This window comes from Poromitra crassiceps, assembly GCF_964638095.1.
Source record: "Poromitra crassiceps genome assembly, chromosome: 22".
Taxonomy (NCBI): domain Eukaryota; kingdom Metazoa; phylum Chordata; class Actinopteri; order Beryciformes; family Melamphaidae; genus Poromitra; species Poromitra crassiceps.
Window position 1 is genome coordinate 14,638,097 of NC_139647.1, and position 20,761 is coordinate 14,658,857.

The 20,761-nt window shown below is 44.4% G+C and overlaps 1 protein-coding gene across 1 annotated transcript in view; it reads right to left on the reverse strand.

The window, feature by feature from the left end:
- Positions 1-7,582: 7,582 nt before the first annotated feature.
- vps8 (VPS8 subunit of CORVET complex) overlaps positions 7,583-20,761 on the reverse strand; it is a 56,202-nt gene continuing 43,023 nt past the window's right edge. Inside the window, exons 36-45 of the mRNA XM_083657952.1 lie at positions 20,497-20,586; positions 19,095-19,289; positions 18,171-18,252; positions 17,874-17,956; positions 15,541-15,621; positions 14,774-14,943; positions 13,068-13,236; positions 11,848-11,901; positions 10,962-11,042; positions 7,583-8,935 (exon numbers count right to left, since the gene is read on the reverse strand). Coding sequence (XP_083514078.1) covers positions 8,792-8,935; positions 10,962-11,042; positions 11,848-11,901; positions 13,068-13,236; positions 14,774-14,943; positions 15,541-15,621; positions 17,874-17,956; positions 18,171-18,252; positions 19,095-19,289; positions 20,497-20,586 — 1,149 coding nt within the window. The 3' untranslated portion in view covers positions 7,583-8,791. The remainder of the gene's footprint in view (positions 8,936-10,961; positions 11,043-11,847; positions 11,902-13,067; positions 13,237-14,773; positions 14,944-15,540; positions 15,622-17,873; positions 17,957-18,170; positions 18,253-19,094; positions 19,290-20,496; positions 20,587-20,761) is intronic.

Genomic DNA, 20,761 nt, shown 5'->3' on the forward strand with positions numbered 1-20,761 from the left:
CAGTTTCTGACCCATACTGTATGTTATGTCTCATTCAGTACAGTTTCTGACCCATATGTTATGTCTCATTCAGTACAGTTTCTGACCCATATGTCATGTCTCATTCAGTACAGTTTCTGACCCATATGTCATGTCTCATTCAGTACAGTTTCTGACCCACATGTCATGTCTCATTCAGTACAGTTTCTGACCCACATGTTATGTCTCATTCAGTACAGTTTCTGACCCACATGTCATGTCTCATTCAGTACAGTTTCTGACCCACATGTCATGTCTCATTCAGTACAGTTTCTGACCCATATGTTATGTCTCATTCAGTACAGTTTCTGACCCACATGTCATGTCTCATTCAGTACAGTTTCTGACCCATATGTCATGTCTCATTCAGTACAGTTTCTGACCCATATGTTATGTCTCATTCAGTACAGTTTCTGACCCATATGTCATGTCTCATTCAGTACAGTTTCTGACCCATATGTTATGTCTCATTCAGTACAGTTTCTGACCCATATGTTATGTCTCATTCAGTACAGTTTCTGACCCACATGTCATGTCTCATTCAGTACAGTTTCTGACCCATATGTCATGTCTCATTCAGTACAGTTTCTGACCCATATGTTATGTCTCATTCAATACAGTTTCTGACCCATATGTTATGTCTCATTCAGTACAGTTTCTGACCCATATGTTATGTCTCATTCAATACAGTTTCTGACCCATATGTCATGTCTCATTCAGTACAGTTTCTGACCCATATGTCATGTCTCATTCAGTAGTTTCTGACCCATATGTCATGTCTCATTCAGTACAGTTTCTGACCCATATGTCATGTCTCATTCAGTACAGTTTCTGACCCATACTGTATGTTATGTCTCTTTCAGTACAGTTTCTGACCCATATGTCATGTCTCATTCAGTACAGTTTCTGACCCACATGTCATGTCTCATTCAGTACAGTTTCTGACCCATATGTTATGTCTCATTCAGTACAGTTTCTGACCCATATGTTATGTCTCTTTCAGTACAGTTTCTGACCCATATGTCATGTCTCATTCAGTACAGTTTCTGACCCACATGTCATGTCTCATTCAGTACAGTTTCTGACCCATATGTCATGTCAGTGCCGGCGAGCAGCTGATGGAGGAGCTGTTCCAGGGAGAGGCCGCGGCGCAGGAGATCACACCGCCCAGCGAGGAGGACCTCGAGCTGGGCCAGGAGAGCTCCGAGTGACCTCCAGATGCAGAGGTTTTGGAGGAGAGTGGATGAGGTGCTCTTTGATGCGGGTCGAGGGGTCAGCTAAGCCTTCTTTGAAGTCCTCAGCCTAGCCGTTGTGAAAGGAAGTGTAAAATTGACTGCGTCAGTGTCCAGGGGGCGACATGGTCCTCGTCTCACCAGAGAGAAATGAGGAGTTTCCTCCATGCAAGAGTTGTCAGTCCGTCACTGGAGTCTGCCTGTGTCTGTGGCTATGAGTCTGTCGTTTCAGATCTGTGTGTGTGTGTGTACGCGTGCGTGCGTGCGTATGTGTGTGGGGCGCATTCTCTCCCCAGTAATCACCCCAAATGAAAAATATGTGTGGTGTTGTCATTGCTTCAGTAAATGGCGTAATGATTATTGCTGTTCTTTGGCATACCTGGATATGGGGGGTCTGTGTTTCTTGTTGGTTTATGGATTTAAACTCATTTGACATTTTGAATGGTCTTTCGTTCAGCTTTATTTTGTGTGCCTGTTGTGTGCACGAACAAAAATGCACTCTTGAAGCTAAATAAATCCAAAACCAACAAGTTAATTATTTAAATTTCTACCTCAATGTAGAACAGCCATTTCTTACACATGAGATTACTTTTGGCCTTTTAGTCATAAAGATTATTGAAAGATATTCCATATTCCAGACTGAAATGCTATAACAGAAGAATTTTGCAATTCCATCGCGGGCCACACAGGGGGCCGTATGTTGCCCATGTGTGCTTTATAGTAACGTTCAGTCAGAACTCATTTATAATTAAGCCCATAGTTAATGAACTAATCATGTACAAAACACACACACAGTCACATATTTTATATACTGTATATGTTGTAAGCCTAATTTTTGCCATCACAGCTGCTTTTTACATGTATGGGATAATACAGGCTAATATACAATGTGTCCCAAGGAGTCATTATAAACTCAATTAGCTACAGAAGCTAATGTTCACATTCAGTCCTTGTATATTTCTCTCATGTGTTAACATCATTCCTTTCCCCCTCTGTGTGTGTGTGATTGAGAAATGAGATGCAGGTGGTGTTCATCCTAATTGGCCTGGTCAGGTGTCAGATTGCTGCTGGCTGATTGGCTGGTGGAGAGCATTTAAGCCAGCTGATGCCATCCTGTCGCCCTTTGCTCTCCTCATTCCCAACGATGATGGCTGCTGTGCTGACTGCTGTGTTCTGTCAGGTAGGAACTGTGTGTAGACCTACTTTAGTAGTTCTGCAGAACTTTATTAAGATGTGTCTTTATCTTGGTAGACCTGTGCAGTCTAAACTGTAAATAGTTACCTTCCAGATCTACACTTTTGTACACTGTAAATAACACTTACCCAAGTAGCAGAAAGTAGGGGGAGAAGCCCTTTAGTTTTTTGTAACATTTTCTGATGTTTATTTTGTAGGAGCTTATAGGTAAGAGCTGTGTCTCTTATTTAATCCATCATTTTCTTTTCTTTGGTAAATTTAAGGTTGGGGATTAGTTTGATTGGTTAGTTGTGTTGGGGCCATGCTGTGCTCTGAAACTAAGCCTGCTACTTGTGATGGTGGTTGGCTGATTATCCTTGGGAGTGGGAAGAGTGGGGGCACTTTGTGTTGCGGTCCGGTTCCCCGAGGCCGGTTCCTAACATAATTGGGTGCTCGTCTGCTTTTCTCATTCGTCAGCACGTCGTCTGTGAGTGTGTGTATATATATTTTATATGTTTGTCTGGTGGGCAGTCTTTGTGCAGGTGGTAAATGGTGTTAGTCAAGGTGGCTTTGCATGGAGCTGAGGAAGCTCATGGTGGTAAAGCTGGTGGAGCTGTTTGTTGGAGGAGGAGCCGGTCAGAGGGGACCAGTAAGACTGAGGAGGGGCGTGAGCACCGTTTCTCCTCTTTCTGTGTAGACTGCTACCCTACAAGAGTCTCCGTACATAGACTTGCCTGTCACTCTGACTCCCAAGCCGTCTAAATCAGCGATACAGACGTATTTACAAGTGTCACAGAAACATTTCAAAGCCACATATTGAGAAGAAGAGTTCATAGCTTCTCGACGTCGGGGTTAGAAAGCTCGTCGCTGCTCATAAATGCCTCTTTTCATCTGAAGTCTGTGCTGGTGATACTTTTTACTGAGCTTTCGGCCAGAGTGGCGCTGTTGAGCGCTCTAACGGCTGGGAGCTCTAACCTGGAAAAAATATCACCAGCACAGACTTCAGATGAAAAGAGGCATTTATGAGCAGCATCGAGCTTTCTAACCCCGACGTCGAGAAGCTATGAACCCTTCTTCTCAATATGTGGCTTTGAAATGTTTCTGTGACACTTGTAAATACGTCTGTATCACTGATTTAGACGGCTTGGGAGTCAGAGTCACAGGCAAGTCTATGTACGGAGACAGGACTCTTGTAGGGTAGCATAGTCTACACAGAAAGAGGAGAAACGGTGCTGCCTAGTCACGCCCCTCCTCAGTCTTACTGGTCCCCTCTGACCGGCTCCACCTCCAACAAACCTCTCTCTCCACCAGCTTTACCACCATGAGCTTCCTCAGCTCCATGCACACCATTTACCACCTGCACAAAGACTGCCCACCAGACAAAGATATAAAATATATATATATATACACTCAGACGACGTGCTGACGAATGAGAAAAGCGGACAAGCCCCCAATTATGTTAGGAACGGGCCTCAGGGAAGGGGACCGCAACACAAAAGTGCCCCCACTCTTCCCACTCCCAATGATGATCAGCCAAACCACCATCACAAGTTCACAAGTAGCAGGTTTAGTTTCAGAGCACAGCATGGTCCCAACACAACAAATCAAACTAATCCCCAACCTTAAACTTACCTAAGAAAAGGATGGATTAAATAAAAGGCAGCTCTCACCTATAAGCTCCTACAAAATAAACATGAGAAAATGATACAAAAAACTAAATGGCTTCTCCCTCCTACTTACTTGGGTAAGATGTTAGTGTACAAAAGTGTAGAGCTGGAAGTAGCTAGTTACAGTTTAAACTGCACAGGTCCACCAATATAACACATCTTTAAGTTCTGAAGAATGAAGTATGCATACACAGTTCCTACTTAACAAAAACAGCAAATAGTCAACAGAGACATCATATGGGAGAACAAAGAGTGGACTATGTTCAATTACACACTTGGAATAATGATGTGAACAAATGACATACACATGTAATAGCAAATAAACTTTTATTTCATCAACTTCCTGTGTCTGCACTGTTAAATGGGTTTGGGGATGCCATCCCTTGCAGTCATTGCCACCGATGATGGCTGCTCTGCTGACTCTTTGTTCTGTCAGGTAGGCACTGTGTGTAGGCCTACTTTTGTAGTTCTTTAGAACTTTAAGATCTGTCCTTGTCTGGGTAGACTTGTGCAGTCCAAACTGTAAATAGCTACCTTCCAAATCTATACTTTTTTACACTAAATAACTCTTACCCAAGTAGCAGAAAGTAGGGGAAGAAGCCCTTTAGTTTTTTTGTAACATTTTCTGATGTTTATTTTGTAGGAGCTTATAGGTAAGAGCTGTGTCTCTTATTTAATCCATAATTTTCTTTTCTTAGGTAAATTTAAGGTTGGGGATTAGTTTGATTGGTTAGTTGTGTTGGGGCCATGCTGTGCTCTGAAACTAAACCTGCTACTTGTGAACTTGTGATGGTGGTTTGGCTGATCATCTTTGGGAGTGGGAAGAGTGGGGGCACTTTTGTGTTGCCGTCCCCTTCCCCGAGGCCAGTTCCTAACATAATTGGGGGCTCGTCCGCTTTTCTCGTTCGTCAGCACGTCGTCTGAGTATATATATATTTTATATGTTTGTCTGGTGGGCAGTCTTTGTGCAGGTGGTAAATGGTGTGCATGGAGCTGAGGAAGCTCATGGTGGTAAAGCTGGTGGAGATATTTGTTGGGGGAGGAGCCGGTCAGAGGGGACCAGTAAGACTGAGGAGGGGCGTGACAAGGCAGGGCCGTCAGTAGCACCGTTTCTCCTCTTTCTGTGTAGACTATGCTACCCTACAAGAGTCCCATCTCCGTACATAGACTTGCCTGTCACTGACTCCCAAGCCGTCTACATCAGCGATACAGACGTATTTACAAGTGTCACAGAAACATTTCAAAGCCACATATTGAGAAGAAGAGTTCATAGCTTCTCGACGTCGGGGTTAGAAAGCTCGACGCTGCTCATAAATGCCTCTTTTCATCTGAAGTCTGTGCTGGTGATATTTTTTCCAGGTTAGAGCTCCCAGCCGTCAGAGCGCTCAACAGCGCCACTCTGGCCAAAGGCTCGGTAAAAAATATCACCAGCACAGACTTCAGATGAAAAGAGGCATTTATGAGCAGCGTCGAGCTTTCTAACCCCGACGTCGAGAAGCTATGAACTCTTCTTCTCAATATGTGGCTTTGAAATGTTTCTGTGACACTTGTAAATACGTCTGTATCGCTGATGTAGACGGCTTGGGAGTCAGTGACAGGCAAGTCTATGTACGGAGACTCTTGTAGGGTAGCATAGTCTACACAGAAAGGAGAAACGGTGCTACTGACGGCCCTGCCTTGTCACGCCCCTCCTCAGTCTTACTGGTCCCCTCTGACCGGCTCCTCCTCCAACAAACATATCCACCAGCTTTACCACCATGAGCTTCCTCAGCTCCATGCAAAGCCACCTTGACTAACACCATTTACCACCTGCACAAAGACTGCCCACCAGACAAACATATAAAATATATATACACACACACTCACAGACGACGTGCTGACGAATGAGAAAAGCAGACGAGCACCCAATTATGTTAGGAACCGGCCTCGGGGAACCGGACCGCAACACAAAGTGCCCCCACTCTTCCCACTCCCAAGGATGATCAGCCAAACCACCATCACAAGTTCACAAGTAGCAGGTTTAGTTTCAGAGCACAGCATGGCCCCAACACAACTAACCAATCAAACTAATCCCCAACCTTAAATTTACCTAAGAAAAGAAAATGATGGATTAAATAAGAGACACAGCTCTTACCTATAAGCTCCTACAAAATAAACATGAGAAAATGTTACAAAAAACTAAAGGGCTTCTCCCCCTACTTTCTGCTACTTGGGTAAGTGTAATTTACAGTGTACAAAAGTGTAGATCTGGAAGGTAACTATTTACAGTTTAGACTGCACAGGTCTACCAAGATAAAGACACATCTTAATAAAGTTCTGCAGAACTACTAAAGTAGGTCTACACACAGTTCCTACCTGACAGAACACAGCAGTCAGCACAGCAGCCATCATCGTTGGGAATGAGGAGAGCAAAGGGCGACAGGATGGCATCAGCTGGCTTAAATGCTCTCCACCAGCCAATCAGCCAGCAGCAATCTGACACCTGACCAGGCCAATTAGGATGAACACCACCTGCATCTCATTTCTCAATCACACACACACAGAGGAGGAAAGGAATGATGTTAACACATGAGAGAAATATACAAGGACTGAATGTGAACATTAGCTTCTGTAGCTAATTGAGTTTATAATGACTCCTTGGGACACATTGTATATTAGCCTGTATTATCCCATACATGTAAAAAGCAGCTGTGATGGCAAAAATTAGGCTTACAACATATACAGTATATAAAATATGTGACTGTGTGTGTGTTTTGTACATGATTAGTTCATTAACTATGGGCTTAATTATAAATGAGTTCTGACTGAACGTTACTATAGCCTATTAAACTAAGGGAGCCTCGCTCCTGGCCAATCACCGAGAGGCTGCCTGCTCCAGGCGCTTCCTGTCCTGGGACACTGCTGCACTGCACCGAGTTACCCAGGATACAGGAAGCTAGACGTTTTTACCTTCAAAATAAAAGCAATAACTTATTACTTGGTAAACAAAAAACAGATTAGTCGACTCACTACGGGTTACTTTTCGAAGGCAGCAGATATTCTTCCAGTTTATATATATAATGTATGCCTTTTCTTTCTTTTTCCTGTGCGTGTGTTTGTTAAATTTTGTTCTTTGTGTTCCAAAAAAGACTGAAAAATTAAATATTGAAAAAAGAGAGAGACTGTATTACAAAAACAGTAAGACTGTTCATGGATTAGTTAGTTGACACTGAATGTGCAAACTAGAATGACGGCCGTGACAACAAGGCATTTAACAGTGAAAAATATGAAAGCGTTCCTCTTTCGTGCACGAAAACGCAGAGAAGTCTGGAATACGTGAATTAACATCTGCATCGATGTGGCTCTTTGCACGCAGCGTTGCTCCATCACATAAACGCTTTCAGGACTGGGACTTTGATCAGGAGGTGATAAATAGCCAAATTGGTCCTACCTGCTTATAATATCTCACTCTTGGAAAAAGAACAAGCAAAGACTGGCAAATAAATTGTTAGAAATGCTGATTTTATTTGTGATCACTCATGTACACTAGAAACAATGGGCTGTTAATACCTTTTCGCCTACGCACAAAAACTGCAGCACAATAATCAATGAACATGAATCATAGCAGCAGACAATGTGTATTTCTGTGACATTTGAAAATCAAAATAAACATTGATAAGTTGAAATTGTGATCATTAAATTAGTGTTGATTTGCAAGATTTTTTTCAGGTCTTGTCTGGTCTCGACATGCAAAGCTGCTTCTTAGTGTGCGTTTACACCGTGCTCACGGTCTACAAGTCACCGCAAGCATTTCATTTAATTTCTGAGCGACCAGGGGACCTACCTTGGCCGGTGTCTGGATGGTCAACAAGCTTATCTGCTTAGAAAAGTTGGCCACTTTCTCACGGTGATCTGCTGTCAACAGTTAATCAGAGTTCCACACTTCCTTGTTTTCCCTTTAATTTCAGGAACATTAGTTCTGCCTGTGTAAGATGCAAAATTGTGCACATATTGATTCCAGATGTTCAAAAGCTCCCCAGTTCTCTGCAACTTTCATTTGAAAGATGACGGGAAGAAACCACGGGAAGAAAAGGCCCAAAATCGATGCTTGGAGGATGGCCGCATCCATTGTTGGGGTCGACGTAAGCTCTGAAATCATCTATTGATTTTTTTTATTTTGTGTGTGTGCATATTTTAGATTAATGTTAGCTAATCAGCACTTCCTAACTACCTGCCTTAACTCATCGGAACATGATGTGAAGAAAGTTAACACGAAAAATATGTGATTTGTCTGTTCAAAACTTTGTAGCTGCAGATCGCTGCATAGATGCAACCAGAGCCTCTTTCCCCACCTGCAATCAGTCAGAATAGGGAGACCCATCAACCAAGTTGCTCGTAGTATGAGCAGTTTTTCTTGGATTTAAAGGGAGGGTCGCTCTGAGAGTTGGCCATGTTTTTAACACTCCAAAAGGTTTCCAATGTTCTCACACACCAGTCTGGACAGATGAGGGAAACAAGTTTGTTTGGACACATTTTTGTTTCAACGCATCGGATGGCCTTCTATGTCATCATACCCAGAACAAGGCTTTGAAAAACAGAAAACGGAGTTTGGTTTTGTACATTGATCAACTCGACCTTGCCAGCAGAAAACATCTTTGAAATGCTGCCTGTAGTTTGCTCTGGATTTCGAGGTTCACTGCTGGACCAGGACCAGCCATGCCGCTACTCTTCGACCAATGGCGGAGGAGAAAGTTTGAGCTGGAAATTCTCACTGTGGAAAATGCTTCCCGTTCCTGGTTGGGCGGGGTTTAGAAGCCCTGCCTTCTCGTTGCTATGGCAATGGGAGAGCTCTGAGAGGATGGCCAACTGGAAGAGGGGGAGAGAGAAAGAGAGAAATTAACAAGTGAAAACACCTCTTCCACAGTCATTATTCCTCCCTTTGATCTGTCCATCCATCACCTTTTATCTGTCTCTCTCTCCCCTGGTCTAATTCCCATTCTGGTCACATGCAAGTGACGCACACACAGACTTATGTAGAGTACCTACTGTACATCAACGACATGACAGAGATCCAGAACAAGAGGACTGACAGGTCATCCTTGGCCTCGGTCCAAGAGCGCACATTGGCCCATTCCGTTTTAAAGAGTTGAATTGGCTCCCCGTTGAAAATAGAGTACAGCAGTTAAATGGTCTATAGGATATTGCATGGTCTTTGTCCTGGTTATTTTACCAAGTACTTTCAGTACTTGGTAAAAGTACACAACATGAAGAACAAAGCAGTACTCTATTCTGGGCTCGCTCTCCAAGGAACTTCCACTTCTCTCCTATGTGATTGAACTCTCCTCCTCACCTGGGCTAAAGAAAGTCTACACACGTCCACACTCTCTCTCCTAAGTGATTGAACTCTCCTCCTCGCCTGGGCTAAAGACAGTCTACACACGTCCACTCTCTCTCCTAAGTGATTGAACTCTCATCCTTGCCTGGGCTAAAGACAGTCTACACACGTCCACACTCTCTCTCCTAAGTGATTGAACTCTCCTCCTCACCTGGGCTAAAGACAGTCTACACACGTCCACACTCTCTCTCCTAAGTGATTGAACTCTCCTCCTCGCCTGGGCTAAAGACAGTCTACACACGTCCACACTCTCTCTCCTAAGTGATTGAACTCTCCTCGCCTGGGCTAAAGACAGTCTACACACGTCCACACTCTCTCTCCTAAGTGATTGAACTCTCCTCACCTGGGCTAAAGAAAGTCTACACACGTCCACACTCTCTCTCCTAAGTGATTGAACTCTCCTCACCTGGGCTAAAGACAGTCTACACACGTCCACACTCTCTCTCCTAAGTGATTGAACTCTCCTCACCTGGGCTAAAGAAAGTCTACACACGTCCACACTCTCTCTCCTAAGTGATTGAACTCTCCTCCTCGCCTGGGCTAAAGACAGTCTACACACGTCCACACTCTCTCTCCTAAGTGACTGAACTCTCCTCCTCGCCTGGGCTAAAGAAAGTCTACACACGTCCACACTCTCTCTCCTAAGTGATTGAACTCTCCTCCTCGCCTGGGCTAAAGACAGTCTACACACGTCCACACTCTCTCTCCTAAGTGATTGAACTCTCCTCCTTGCCTGGGCTAAAGAAAGTCTACACACGTCCACACTCTCTCTCCTAAGTGATTGAACTCTCCTCCTCACCTGGGCTAAAGAAAGTCTACACACGTCCACACTCTCTCTCCTAAGTGATTGAACTCTCCTCCTCGCCTGGGCTAAAGACAGTCTACACACGTCCACACTCTCTCTCCTAAGTGATTGAACTCTCCTCCTCGCCTGGGCTAAAGACAGTCTACACACGTCCACACTCTCTCTCCTAAGTGATTGAACTCTCCTCCTCGCCTGGGCTAAAGAAAGTCTACACACATCCACACTCTCTCTCCTAAGTGATTGAACTCTCCTCACCTGGGCTAAAGACAGTCTACACACGTCCACACTCTTACAGAGAGCTCATGGACCAATAGGTGCAGTGTTGCTTTAGTGCAATGAATGGTCACCTCTCCTTGAAGAGGGCCAATGCTCTTTAGAGTGGAAACAGTTGTTTTAAGTAACCTGGGAGTGGCTGATAAGATAAGATAAGATCAAATATATTTTAACACCAATAAAAAGAATGCAAAGCAACCCATTGCACAAACCCATCGCAACTGTGCGCCTCCTCTTGAGTTTAATTGGCGGATTTCAGAAAACGAGGAGCTAACTGATACAATTCATTCAATCAGTTATCGTGCATCACACAATGCAGGTTTAAGCATCATGCGATTTTATGATTTTCAAAACTAAAAGTTCCATAAAAACCGACCCACCCAAACGCCCCCCCCCCCCCCCCCACACACACAGCTCACCCTGGATGGTCCTCTGTATAAACAGCGTAGCTGGTCCCAGGACTGCTCCTGCTGGGGGTCCAACGTGGTCTCTATGAACACCTGCAACACAGCAAAGCACCATGGGAAGTGTGTAAGACAGGGCAGCACAATGTAATCCACAATGTAATCCTGTGTCATCCAGTCATCCAGACGGGATTAAAATGACAGGTACGTCAATATACTAGGTGACGTCATTTCACACAGAATTCTTACCGGGGTAGCCAGAGAGAATTGCTGACAATGAATATGAATAGGCTGGTAACATTGTATTTACTGGAGTGAGTTCTGACCCCTAATCCCAGAGCAACCATTAGCACAGTAGCATGGGAAAAGCCCACTAGCCTTCAGCATGAAGAAATGTTGAGAGGAACCATCCATTTGGTTCAATTTGGACAGTATTATATATACATCACTGATGATACGTCCCAGTTGCATCCATGTGATGTTTTTTTCTTTATAGTTAGTTTATAGTTATATATAGTTATAGTTTATAGACTCCTAGGAATAGACTACGTGACAACCAGGAATAGATTGGTGACCACTGGAGAAACAGTTGACAGCCGGAATGTAGATGGCACCCGGGAGCAGTATGGGTTAGCGCCCCAGCCTGTGTCTTCCGTGAGGAAGAAGCCCAATAAACAGCCTTATATAGTCATATGCATATACTTTTGGGCTATACTGTATACTTTAGGGCAGAGCTGCAGTACTGCGACTGGCCACTTGATTTTCGCAGTCTCCACCAAGGTCTAATTTTTTTAAGGTAATTAGACCAAGGTATCACAATTAATTTGACAATGACATATTGATATATTTATCAGTCAGTTAGGGTACAACATACAAGGCAGGGCTCAGGAAAAAACCATACCTTTTTCCCATGAGCCTCTGCTCCTCCATCACGATGCACTGATGTAACACGAGTCTGAAATAAGGAAATGGGGGGTGGGGGGGTCTTAGGCTTGTTTGCTACAGTCAGTCAATCAGCCAGTCTGAAAATTACCTCACTTTATATTGTGGACTATATACCTGTACATAAGAGTGTGTGTGTGTGTGTGTGTATTAAGTACTATATTCGTGCCACTGTTCATTGAAGATGTACATTGTTTGATTAACTATTGTAGTAGACATGTACTTTACTTCGTAAATTAAAAACCTATCCATAAGTATCCAAGAAGCTCCTTTTTTCTCCTCTTAAAGTCGAGCTGAACCCAAAAATGACTTTTCTTTTCTTTTAGTTCAAATACCTGGGTAGGCAGTGCACCTATTTAATAATGTATGCAAAAAAAATCACAAACATCTAATTTCTTTAGTTTTTCACACTTTTTCACATCATAAACACAACATAAAAGTTCATTTTTCAAGATTTCATTGATAACAGTAATGTACAGTTTGCTGACGTCACCTAGTACTATCAAATTTCTACCCCATTTCAACCAATCATATCACGACATGCAGCTGTCAATCAAATCTTCATTTCAGGATAATTTTCTCTTCCAAATGAAGTAGAAAATGGCACCTACTGCCTGTCATCTGGCAGAATTCCTATCCCATAAACTAACTACTAACTTGGCCAATTGTTAGAAACATGAACAAAAAACAAAAACTATAATCTCTAAGAATGCAAAGAAATGTAACTGGCTCGTTAAAACAAGCATTCCAGGAATATTATTTACATTTCTAACGATAATGGCGTGCGCCTCCGAGCCTGACAGCCTCCCTGGCTGTCAGGGGTCGTCTCTCAGAGATTCCAGGCGGGCGGGCAGCACCCATGCATCGGACTGTCCGCTCGCTCCGCACGAAGCCGGTGGCTGCCTGGTACTCCGCGGATCCCACTCGCGTAGCACGACAACACGCTGAACCCCACCCGATTTGGGGGTGGAACACGCCAGGATTGGCCGATGCCAAAGCCAGTCGACAGAATTGTCAAATCAAATCATCGATACCGTATATGGTCCGCCTCTCAATTTGTTTTCAGTCTGAAACGGACTCAGATGCACGTGACGAACGGGTTCACCTCGACTTTAAGTACTATCACTACATAATATGATTTGGATTATGACACTGTACCATACATAAATGTACACACACCTGTGCTAGGGAAGTGCTGCGGCTTCTTCCTTGTTGGCTGGAGGCCCCACCCCTGCCTCCCTGGTTGGAGGAACACTTGTAGCAGCTCCACCCCTGCTGGCGTTCTGAGGTCAAGCCCCGCCCACAATCCTTCTGCTGCAGACACTGGCAGTGGTAGAGGTGGCCACAGCTGACAACATAGACACACACACACACACACACTTAAGCACTCATAATAGAGACACTGCGGAGTGCATCATCATTCAGAAACAACGCGCAAAACAGGGGGAAACAGAAACCCCCCTTCCAATCCTGGCGTTCTCCTATGTCGTGTGCATGGTCGCGTGTTGCACACAAAGATCATATATACGGAAGATGAACACTCCAACTTACTTCCTTGACAGCTAGATCCACATTTTTCTTCTCGCCAATTCTCAATGGCTTCCTTGTTTTGCTCGGGAGTACAAAAAAACATTAACTGGCGATTTTTTACATTTGTTGTCTGTGCAGCCCACCACACAACAGCTTTTAGCTATGTTTAATTCAAGGAAAATGATGCTGGTCTATGGGAGTGAACGGAGCGATTTCCCCCGTGATGGGCGTGGTCTATTTCATGCAGTGTCTCTATTGGTCTTAAATGTGTTTCGATGTGGGTTTGTCATAGCGCTGTCTTTGGATACATCGTCTCGTGGGGCCAGACTACCCTCCCTTCCGGGTGAGGAGTCTTGCAGCGCTGGTCCCCATTCTGGAATTGCAAAAAAAAATGCTCTGTTTGGTTTAACCAATCACACTCGTCTTGGGCGGCGCTTAGCGGCAGTGCCAAGCAGGCCTTCTTTATTGCACAATCCAAATTTTCATAAAAACTTGCCCTTTTCACCGTAGCAATGAGCTAGCGTGTAGGTTTCTGCCGTTAGCTTGCTAGCTAGTTAGCGTTGTTGTTTTCACTTCGGCGGCCGGGGACATTTACAGTGACACACAGGCAGGAGGGAGCGGAAGCCGCTCTGATTGACATGGTCAGAGCCAATGACAAAGGATGTAAGCCGGGAGCGGAAATCCGGCAGCGACTGAAATGCTCGCCTCCAATGGGAGAGCAGCTGTAGAGCAGGGGGAGGGCTTACGAGGGGCACGGTGGCTCAGTGGTAGAGCTGTCGCCTCGCAGTCAGAAGGTCCTGAGTTCGATTCTCGCCTGGGACACTGTGGGCGCTGTGGTTGTGTTTCCCCCCCATATCTTCAGTGCCTACTGCCCAGTTGGGGTATCTCGTCGTAAGGGCCTTTCTGTCTGTGTGGAGTTTGCATGTTCTCCCCGTGCTCCCCCAGGGGGGTTCCTCCGTATATAACCCCCCCCCCACTAAAAACATGCAGAAGATCAGATCGTCATCGTCATCCGACCAGTGACGACAACATCCGAAGTCGGTCCCCGGGCGCTGTACGAGAAAGCGACCACTGCTCCTGGCCTGCCCCAGGAGGAAAGGACAAAGCCAGGATGGGTTAAATGCAGAGGACAAATTTCACCGGCCACCCTCAGCATGTGTGTGTTGTGGCCCTCCGTGCATGTGTTGTAGTGTGTTGTGTGACAATAAAGACGGGCTGCCGTCTGAAAATCGTTAAAATCGTTAAAAAAAAATCGTTAAGCCTGTTTCCATGCAGCCAGACTCCTCTCACGGCAGCCTGAGCCTCCCCTGGCTCAGGCTGCACAGCGAGGCTGTGGGATCCATGACTATCCTGACCTGAATATGATGATCTCCTCCGCTGAGTCCTGCCTCCTCTTGTACTGCTGTAGACAGATGTTGCAGTGGTCTTGTCGTGGGTGGAGCCCCCTAGTGACAGCAGCTCGCAGGTGAGCCAGGGACCAGTGAAGGTCATGGTTCAACAGGCTGGTGGTGGTTTCCAGTAAAGTCTAAACAGAGAAACCAGCTTTAATCAACTTGAGCAATAAAGCTGATTAAATCAAGACATCGGAACCTGTCTTGAACACACAAAAGCTTCTATACATGAGAATATATATAAATATATATATGTATAATATATATATATATATATATATATATATATATATATATATATATATATATATATATATGTGTGTGTGTATATATGTGTATATATATATATACATATATATATGTATATACCGTATACATATATATATATACACACATGCGTTTTCTACATTGCAATCAGATTGCAATCTGATGGCAGAAAACATGTTAATACCAGGTTAATACACAGGTTAATACCAGGCCTCATAGTGAGAAAAGAGAGTGAGACCTATTCCTATATATATATATATATTATTGAAAGCAGCCCGCCAGCCGATTTACTGTACCATGCTGCTGTATCAGCGCTAACTGATCTGTTCTGATGTCTGTACGTACTGAAATGATACATGTACACTTACACATGTGTACACACATGCGCACACACACACACACACACACACACACACACACACACACACACACACACACACACACACACACACAAAGTGTGTTACCTGTTCGTAGTTAAAGGTCTCCAACATGCCCAGAATGAGGCCTTGGATCTCTGCCAGCTTTCCTTTCCCATAAACCGGGTCCTGATGCAGGCGTGCGTGCACGACACACACACACACACACACACACACACACACACACACACACACACACACACACACACACACACACACACACACACACACACACACACACACACACAGCCATGTAATTAGAATAAGTCAAATAGTTGTTTTTGTTTTTCTCTGTCTGTTTTTTCTGTTTGTATTGTTTTGTTATGTATGGAAATTGAAAATTGCCCAATAAAAACATCTTTAAAAAAAAAAGAATAAGTCAAACTAGAACGGGCTAAATTTGCTGAAGCAAATTTGATTGTGCTTGCTCCCCCGTGACGCTCCGCCCCCCTTGCACCGCCCCTGCCTTAGACCCCGGCCTCCCATCCAGTATCAATACAGCCCCAATCGGCAATGTGTAGCTAGGACGTGTTTAGGCCGTTGCAAGGGTGTATTAACTGGATGCTATGGTGTTTTCGGCTCATCGGTATAGGGCATTCGTAGATCGTTGCTAGGGTGTACTAAGTAGTTGTGTGCGGGAAATGGGCGGGCCTTTGTGAGTACAAGCGGGAGGAGCCAAGGAAACCAGGGCAGAAAGAATTTTGATCGTAGAAGCTATGGTTCCAAACTTACAAACCAAAACGTAAAGAGGGCAGCTATAGCGCCACCGTGAGGTCAATTGGTATAATTTTTCAGGCCAGATTAGAAGAGTACTCTATGAACCTATGTACCCAATTTGGGAACAGTCGCTCTTACAGTTTGTGAGATACAGCTACTGAATGCTGCTATAGCGCCCCCTATAGGCGAAATGACACCATTTTATTTTTATCAGCTCAGAGTACATATGTGCATACCTGGACCAATTTGGTTCGGATCGGACAATGTGGTCCAGAGTTATGGCGGTTTTTGTGAAGTAGGCCCCACCCAACCCCGCCCCCTACAGGCCAAATGACACTTTCTTTTCTGAAATCAGCTCAGAAGTGTCAAGTGTCATACAAGAAGGAAGGCTGGCCATAATTCCAATGAATCAGCACTTCCTGCCGCCCTTCAAAATAAAACAATTTAGAAGGGACAGGTTCTGAATGCTGCTATAGCGCCCCCTAGAGGCGAAATGACAAAATATTTCTCCTATAGGCTCAGAGTACATCCTTCCACACCTGGACCAAGTTTGGTTCACATCGGACGATCTTTGTGAAATAGGCCCCACCCACAGAACTTTGGAAGTCGATTATATCGCAACGGTGCGGAATTTCAAAAATACGCAAAATAAGTTTTGTGCGGGACAGTCCACACACGCTCTGTGATGTGGTTTGGTGAAGATCGGGCAAAATTTGAAGGAGAAATAGCGAAAAAACGCTTTTGGACAAAATTCAAAATGGCGGAAAATCTAGTTAGACGGAAATGGGCGGGGCCTATATCAGCAGATGCGGAATGACCCAAGGAATCCAGGGAAAAAATAATTTTGAATGTAGCCCTTACGGTTCAAAAGTTATGGACCAAAACGTAAGGATGGCTGTTATAGCGCCACCATCTGGTCAACTAGTGTAATTTTCCCGCACAGAGTAAAAGGTGACTCTGTAAACCTAGCTACAAAGTTTGGTAATAGCAGGTCATACGGTGTCTGAGCTAGAGCTAATTTAATGCCAACGATTTCGAAACCCCATTCAAGTGAATGGGGAAAAAAATCGTACGTTAACGCCAATATCGCGAAAACCGGCGAACGAAACCCTTAGCAATCCAAATGCACACGATTCCTCAATGAGCCGCACGTTTTGATGTCTCCCATGTCTGTGTAGTGTGAAAACTGTAGGAGAAATGGTGAAGCAAACTTTTGGATATTAAGTATGAGAGATTCTAAGATTGTGCTTGCCTATCTGCAAGCACAATAATAAACTAAATGCCTAACACATCTTACATCTTTAATGTTCACTGTAGTAAACTAACAATCTGTGGCATTCTCTCTGTTTTGCTCCTCTTTCTATCACCAGTTGATATACGAACACAACAGTGATTGAACCTACAGCCGCTTCATAAAGACTTTTTCCTCTCCTCCTATTCCCGCCCAAACTCCATCCTCATCTCTCCATCAGAATGGAAGCCTGTTGGATGAGGACTGAGTATGTGTTGCTTCTGAACTTTCTGAACTACGCATTGAAAGACTAGAAACAACACACTCGTCTCATACAAGTCAGTGTGAGGAGGTAGAGAGGTAGATACAAACACAGGAAGGCTACTTGATGAAATCCACCCACCCACCCCCACCCCACACACACGGCTATTACCTGCAGTATTCTCTGGATGATAGCAGGCAGAGGGATAAAGCTGCTCATACTGTTGAGAACCTTCATCGTCAGCTCCTTCAATGCTGAGATGCACACACACACACACACACACACACACACACACACACACACACACACACACAAACTAAGAAACAGAACATAGATTGCAGTTTGGAGTAACATTCGTGACTTTGTGATGCATTTGTTTCACTTTTTATTATGTGTGTGTGTGTGTGTGTGTGTGTGTGTGTGTGTGTGTGTGTGTGTGTGTGTTTACGTGTGTGTGTGTGTGTTTACCCTCAGATGTGTGTTTGGCATCGGGTCCCTTCAGTAGTTTCTGGGGAGCCATCATGGCCTCCAGTAGAGGAAACCATATAACCTGTGAGAGCGAGACAACAGTGAGGAGGGGTCCGCTGTGTGTGTGTGTGTGTGTGTGTGTGTGTGTGTGTGTGTGTGTGTGTGTGTGTAGAGCGAGGAGGGGTCCGCTGTGTGTGTGTGTGTGTGTGTAGAGTGGGAGGGGCCAGCTGTGTGTGTGTGTGTGTGTAGAGTGGGAGGGGCCAGCTGTGTGTGTGTGTGTGTGTGTGTCAGGGATTCCGTTAGCCGGTAATAGCCGGCTTTTAGCTGGTATTTGTTGCCGTGGGCCGGCAAATTAAAAGGTCGCCAGCTCAAGTGGCTGGCTGAAAATACGCCAGATAAATAAATTCCTTATATAAAATAGCCTAATATTGTGTGGCCTATAACCTAAGTGCATTTTGCGGCTTTCAAGGCCGGTGTGAAAGCACCTTCAGTCTCTCTGAGACTGAGTCAGCCGATAGGATAGCTGTGCCTTAGTTACGTCACACGTGCAATTTGATTTAATTTAATTCCAGTGTGCAATAACTGCAATTTGACACGTACTGTACATAGATTGTAACTGTAACTACTTATTGAATGCTATTCTACAATTCTACTTACTTTTACTATCCCATTGACCCTATTTTATTTTATTCTATTTTATTTTATTGCATTTTATTGTACTGACTGTTTTTTACGTTTAGGGAGATACTGTGTGATACTGTGTTATGCTATGTTGTGTTATGTGGATATTTCATGCCTGAGTGCGAGCAACTGCTACTTGTCCCAATTTCCCCCCGGGGATCATTAAAGTCTTTCTGATTCTGATTAGTTAGATCAACTGTAAGTGCTCATTAAGGTCAAACAAGCTTGACGGACACTAACTACCTCTCTCTGCTGCTGGTTGAGGTTCTGCGAGCTTCGATGACACAAGGCGATGATGTCATTTAAGGAATCCTCAACTCTCCGCAGTGTCGATTGTGCCTCGTCCTCCACCTCCTCCTCCACCACCTCCTCCACCTGGCCTCCTCCACCCGCTCGCTCGCTCTCAGGAGGGAGCAGAGCCAGCTTCTGCTTTAGTGTCTTCACAGAGAGAAAACAACTACTTTACTGTCAACATCATGGAGCTTCATGTGAGAGCCAAAGGTGTGTGTGTGTGTGTGTGTGTGTGTGTGTGTGTGTGTGTGTGTGTTAGGGCATTCACGACTAGTGAATTTTACTAGTCGACTAGTCGTCCCTAAAGGTAGTTGACTAGTCTGAGTTTTTTTCTCCCCCCAATAAAAATGCTCAACTCACGTCAAATGGGTCTCAAATACAACCAGGCAGCAGGGGAGATGCAGAGATAGATGCAGGCATAACTACCTGCAGTTAGACCTATAGTAGACCTTTTCTGACCAAGCTTGATTCCCAAAGCATTTCGCAATAAATGAGTATAAAACGGCATGGCTGATGGCTGTTTTCTCTACCGTTATACTTTTATAATCCAGATAGGTCGAGGCTTCACACGCTAACGTTTCGTGGTTTTTCCCCTTTTAATTTGAAGACGAAAAAGGGAAATGGTACGTGTGAAATGATAGAAGTAACAGACCAGTGTCCATTCAATTTACTATCACACCATTTCCCTTTTCGGACTTCAAATTAAAAGTGTGAAACCCAGCTAACAAAATCGTTGCATTATTCACAAACAAATGGGTAACGTTACAGTACTTAAGTAATGACAGCTAGTCATTTAATAAAGCATGGTTAAAACAAACTCCACTTACACTTGAAGGTCTGCCATGCTGCTATCCTGCTGGCTGTGTAGTCCTGCTTTGGGGCGCGAGGAGAGGTTTTCCGAAATTAACGTTAGTTAGTAAGTTAGTAACCTAGCCTGGCCCTGGCCGCTGTCCACATTACAGTCCGGTAGGATGCTTCCCAATATCCATCAAAAGTGACTTTCCTGACAACGTACAAACAACTGGCTGCACTAAAATGAAGTAATGGTTTATGCTATTGAGTATTCTAAAATAAAAACGAAAAGAAAGTGATGTGAGGTTTGTTATTTAGTGGTTGTTGCACTCGTTCTTCTTCGTCGATTGGAAGGGTCGCAAATGGTCGCAAGGTACCCACAGCGCCCCCCAGTGGCATATCTGCTGTACTGCATTATTAACACTGCACTGTGGAAAGAGGGAAAACCAAGAATGACGACTAGTCGACTACTAAGCACAGTGCCGACTAGTGGTTTTACTAGTCAACTAGTCGGTGAATGCCCTAGTGTGTGTGTGTGTGTGTGTGTGTGTGTGTTAGCTACCTTCAGCAGGACAGTGAAAGCTCCGTGTGCATCGCCTTTCCTCTCCAGCAAATAGGCTGTAGCCTCACTGTGGTGGTGCTGCTCCGTTATCTAGAGAGAGAGAGAGAGAGACATAGAGAGAAAGAGAGAGAGAAAGATGGATAGAGAGACATGCAAATTATTTCAAAACTAAAAGAAAATGGGAACGACCGCACCGTGGATTTATGCCTCTGCCATTAGTTCATTCTCGGGTCCAAATCGCCATTTGAGGCAAATTGGAAGAAAT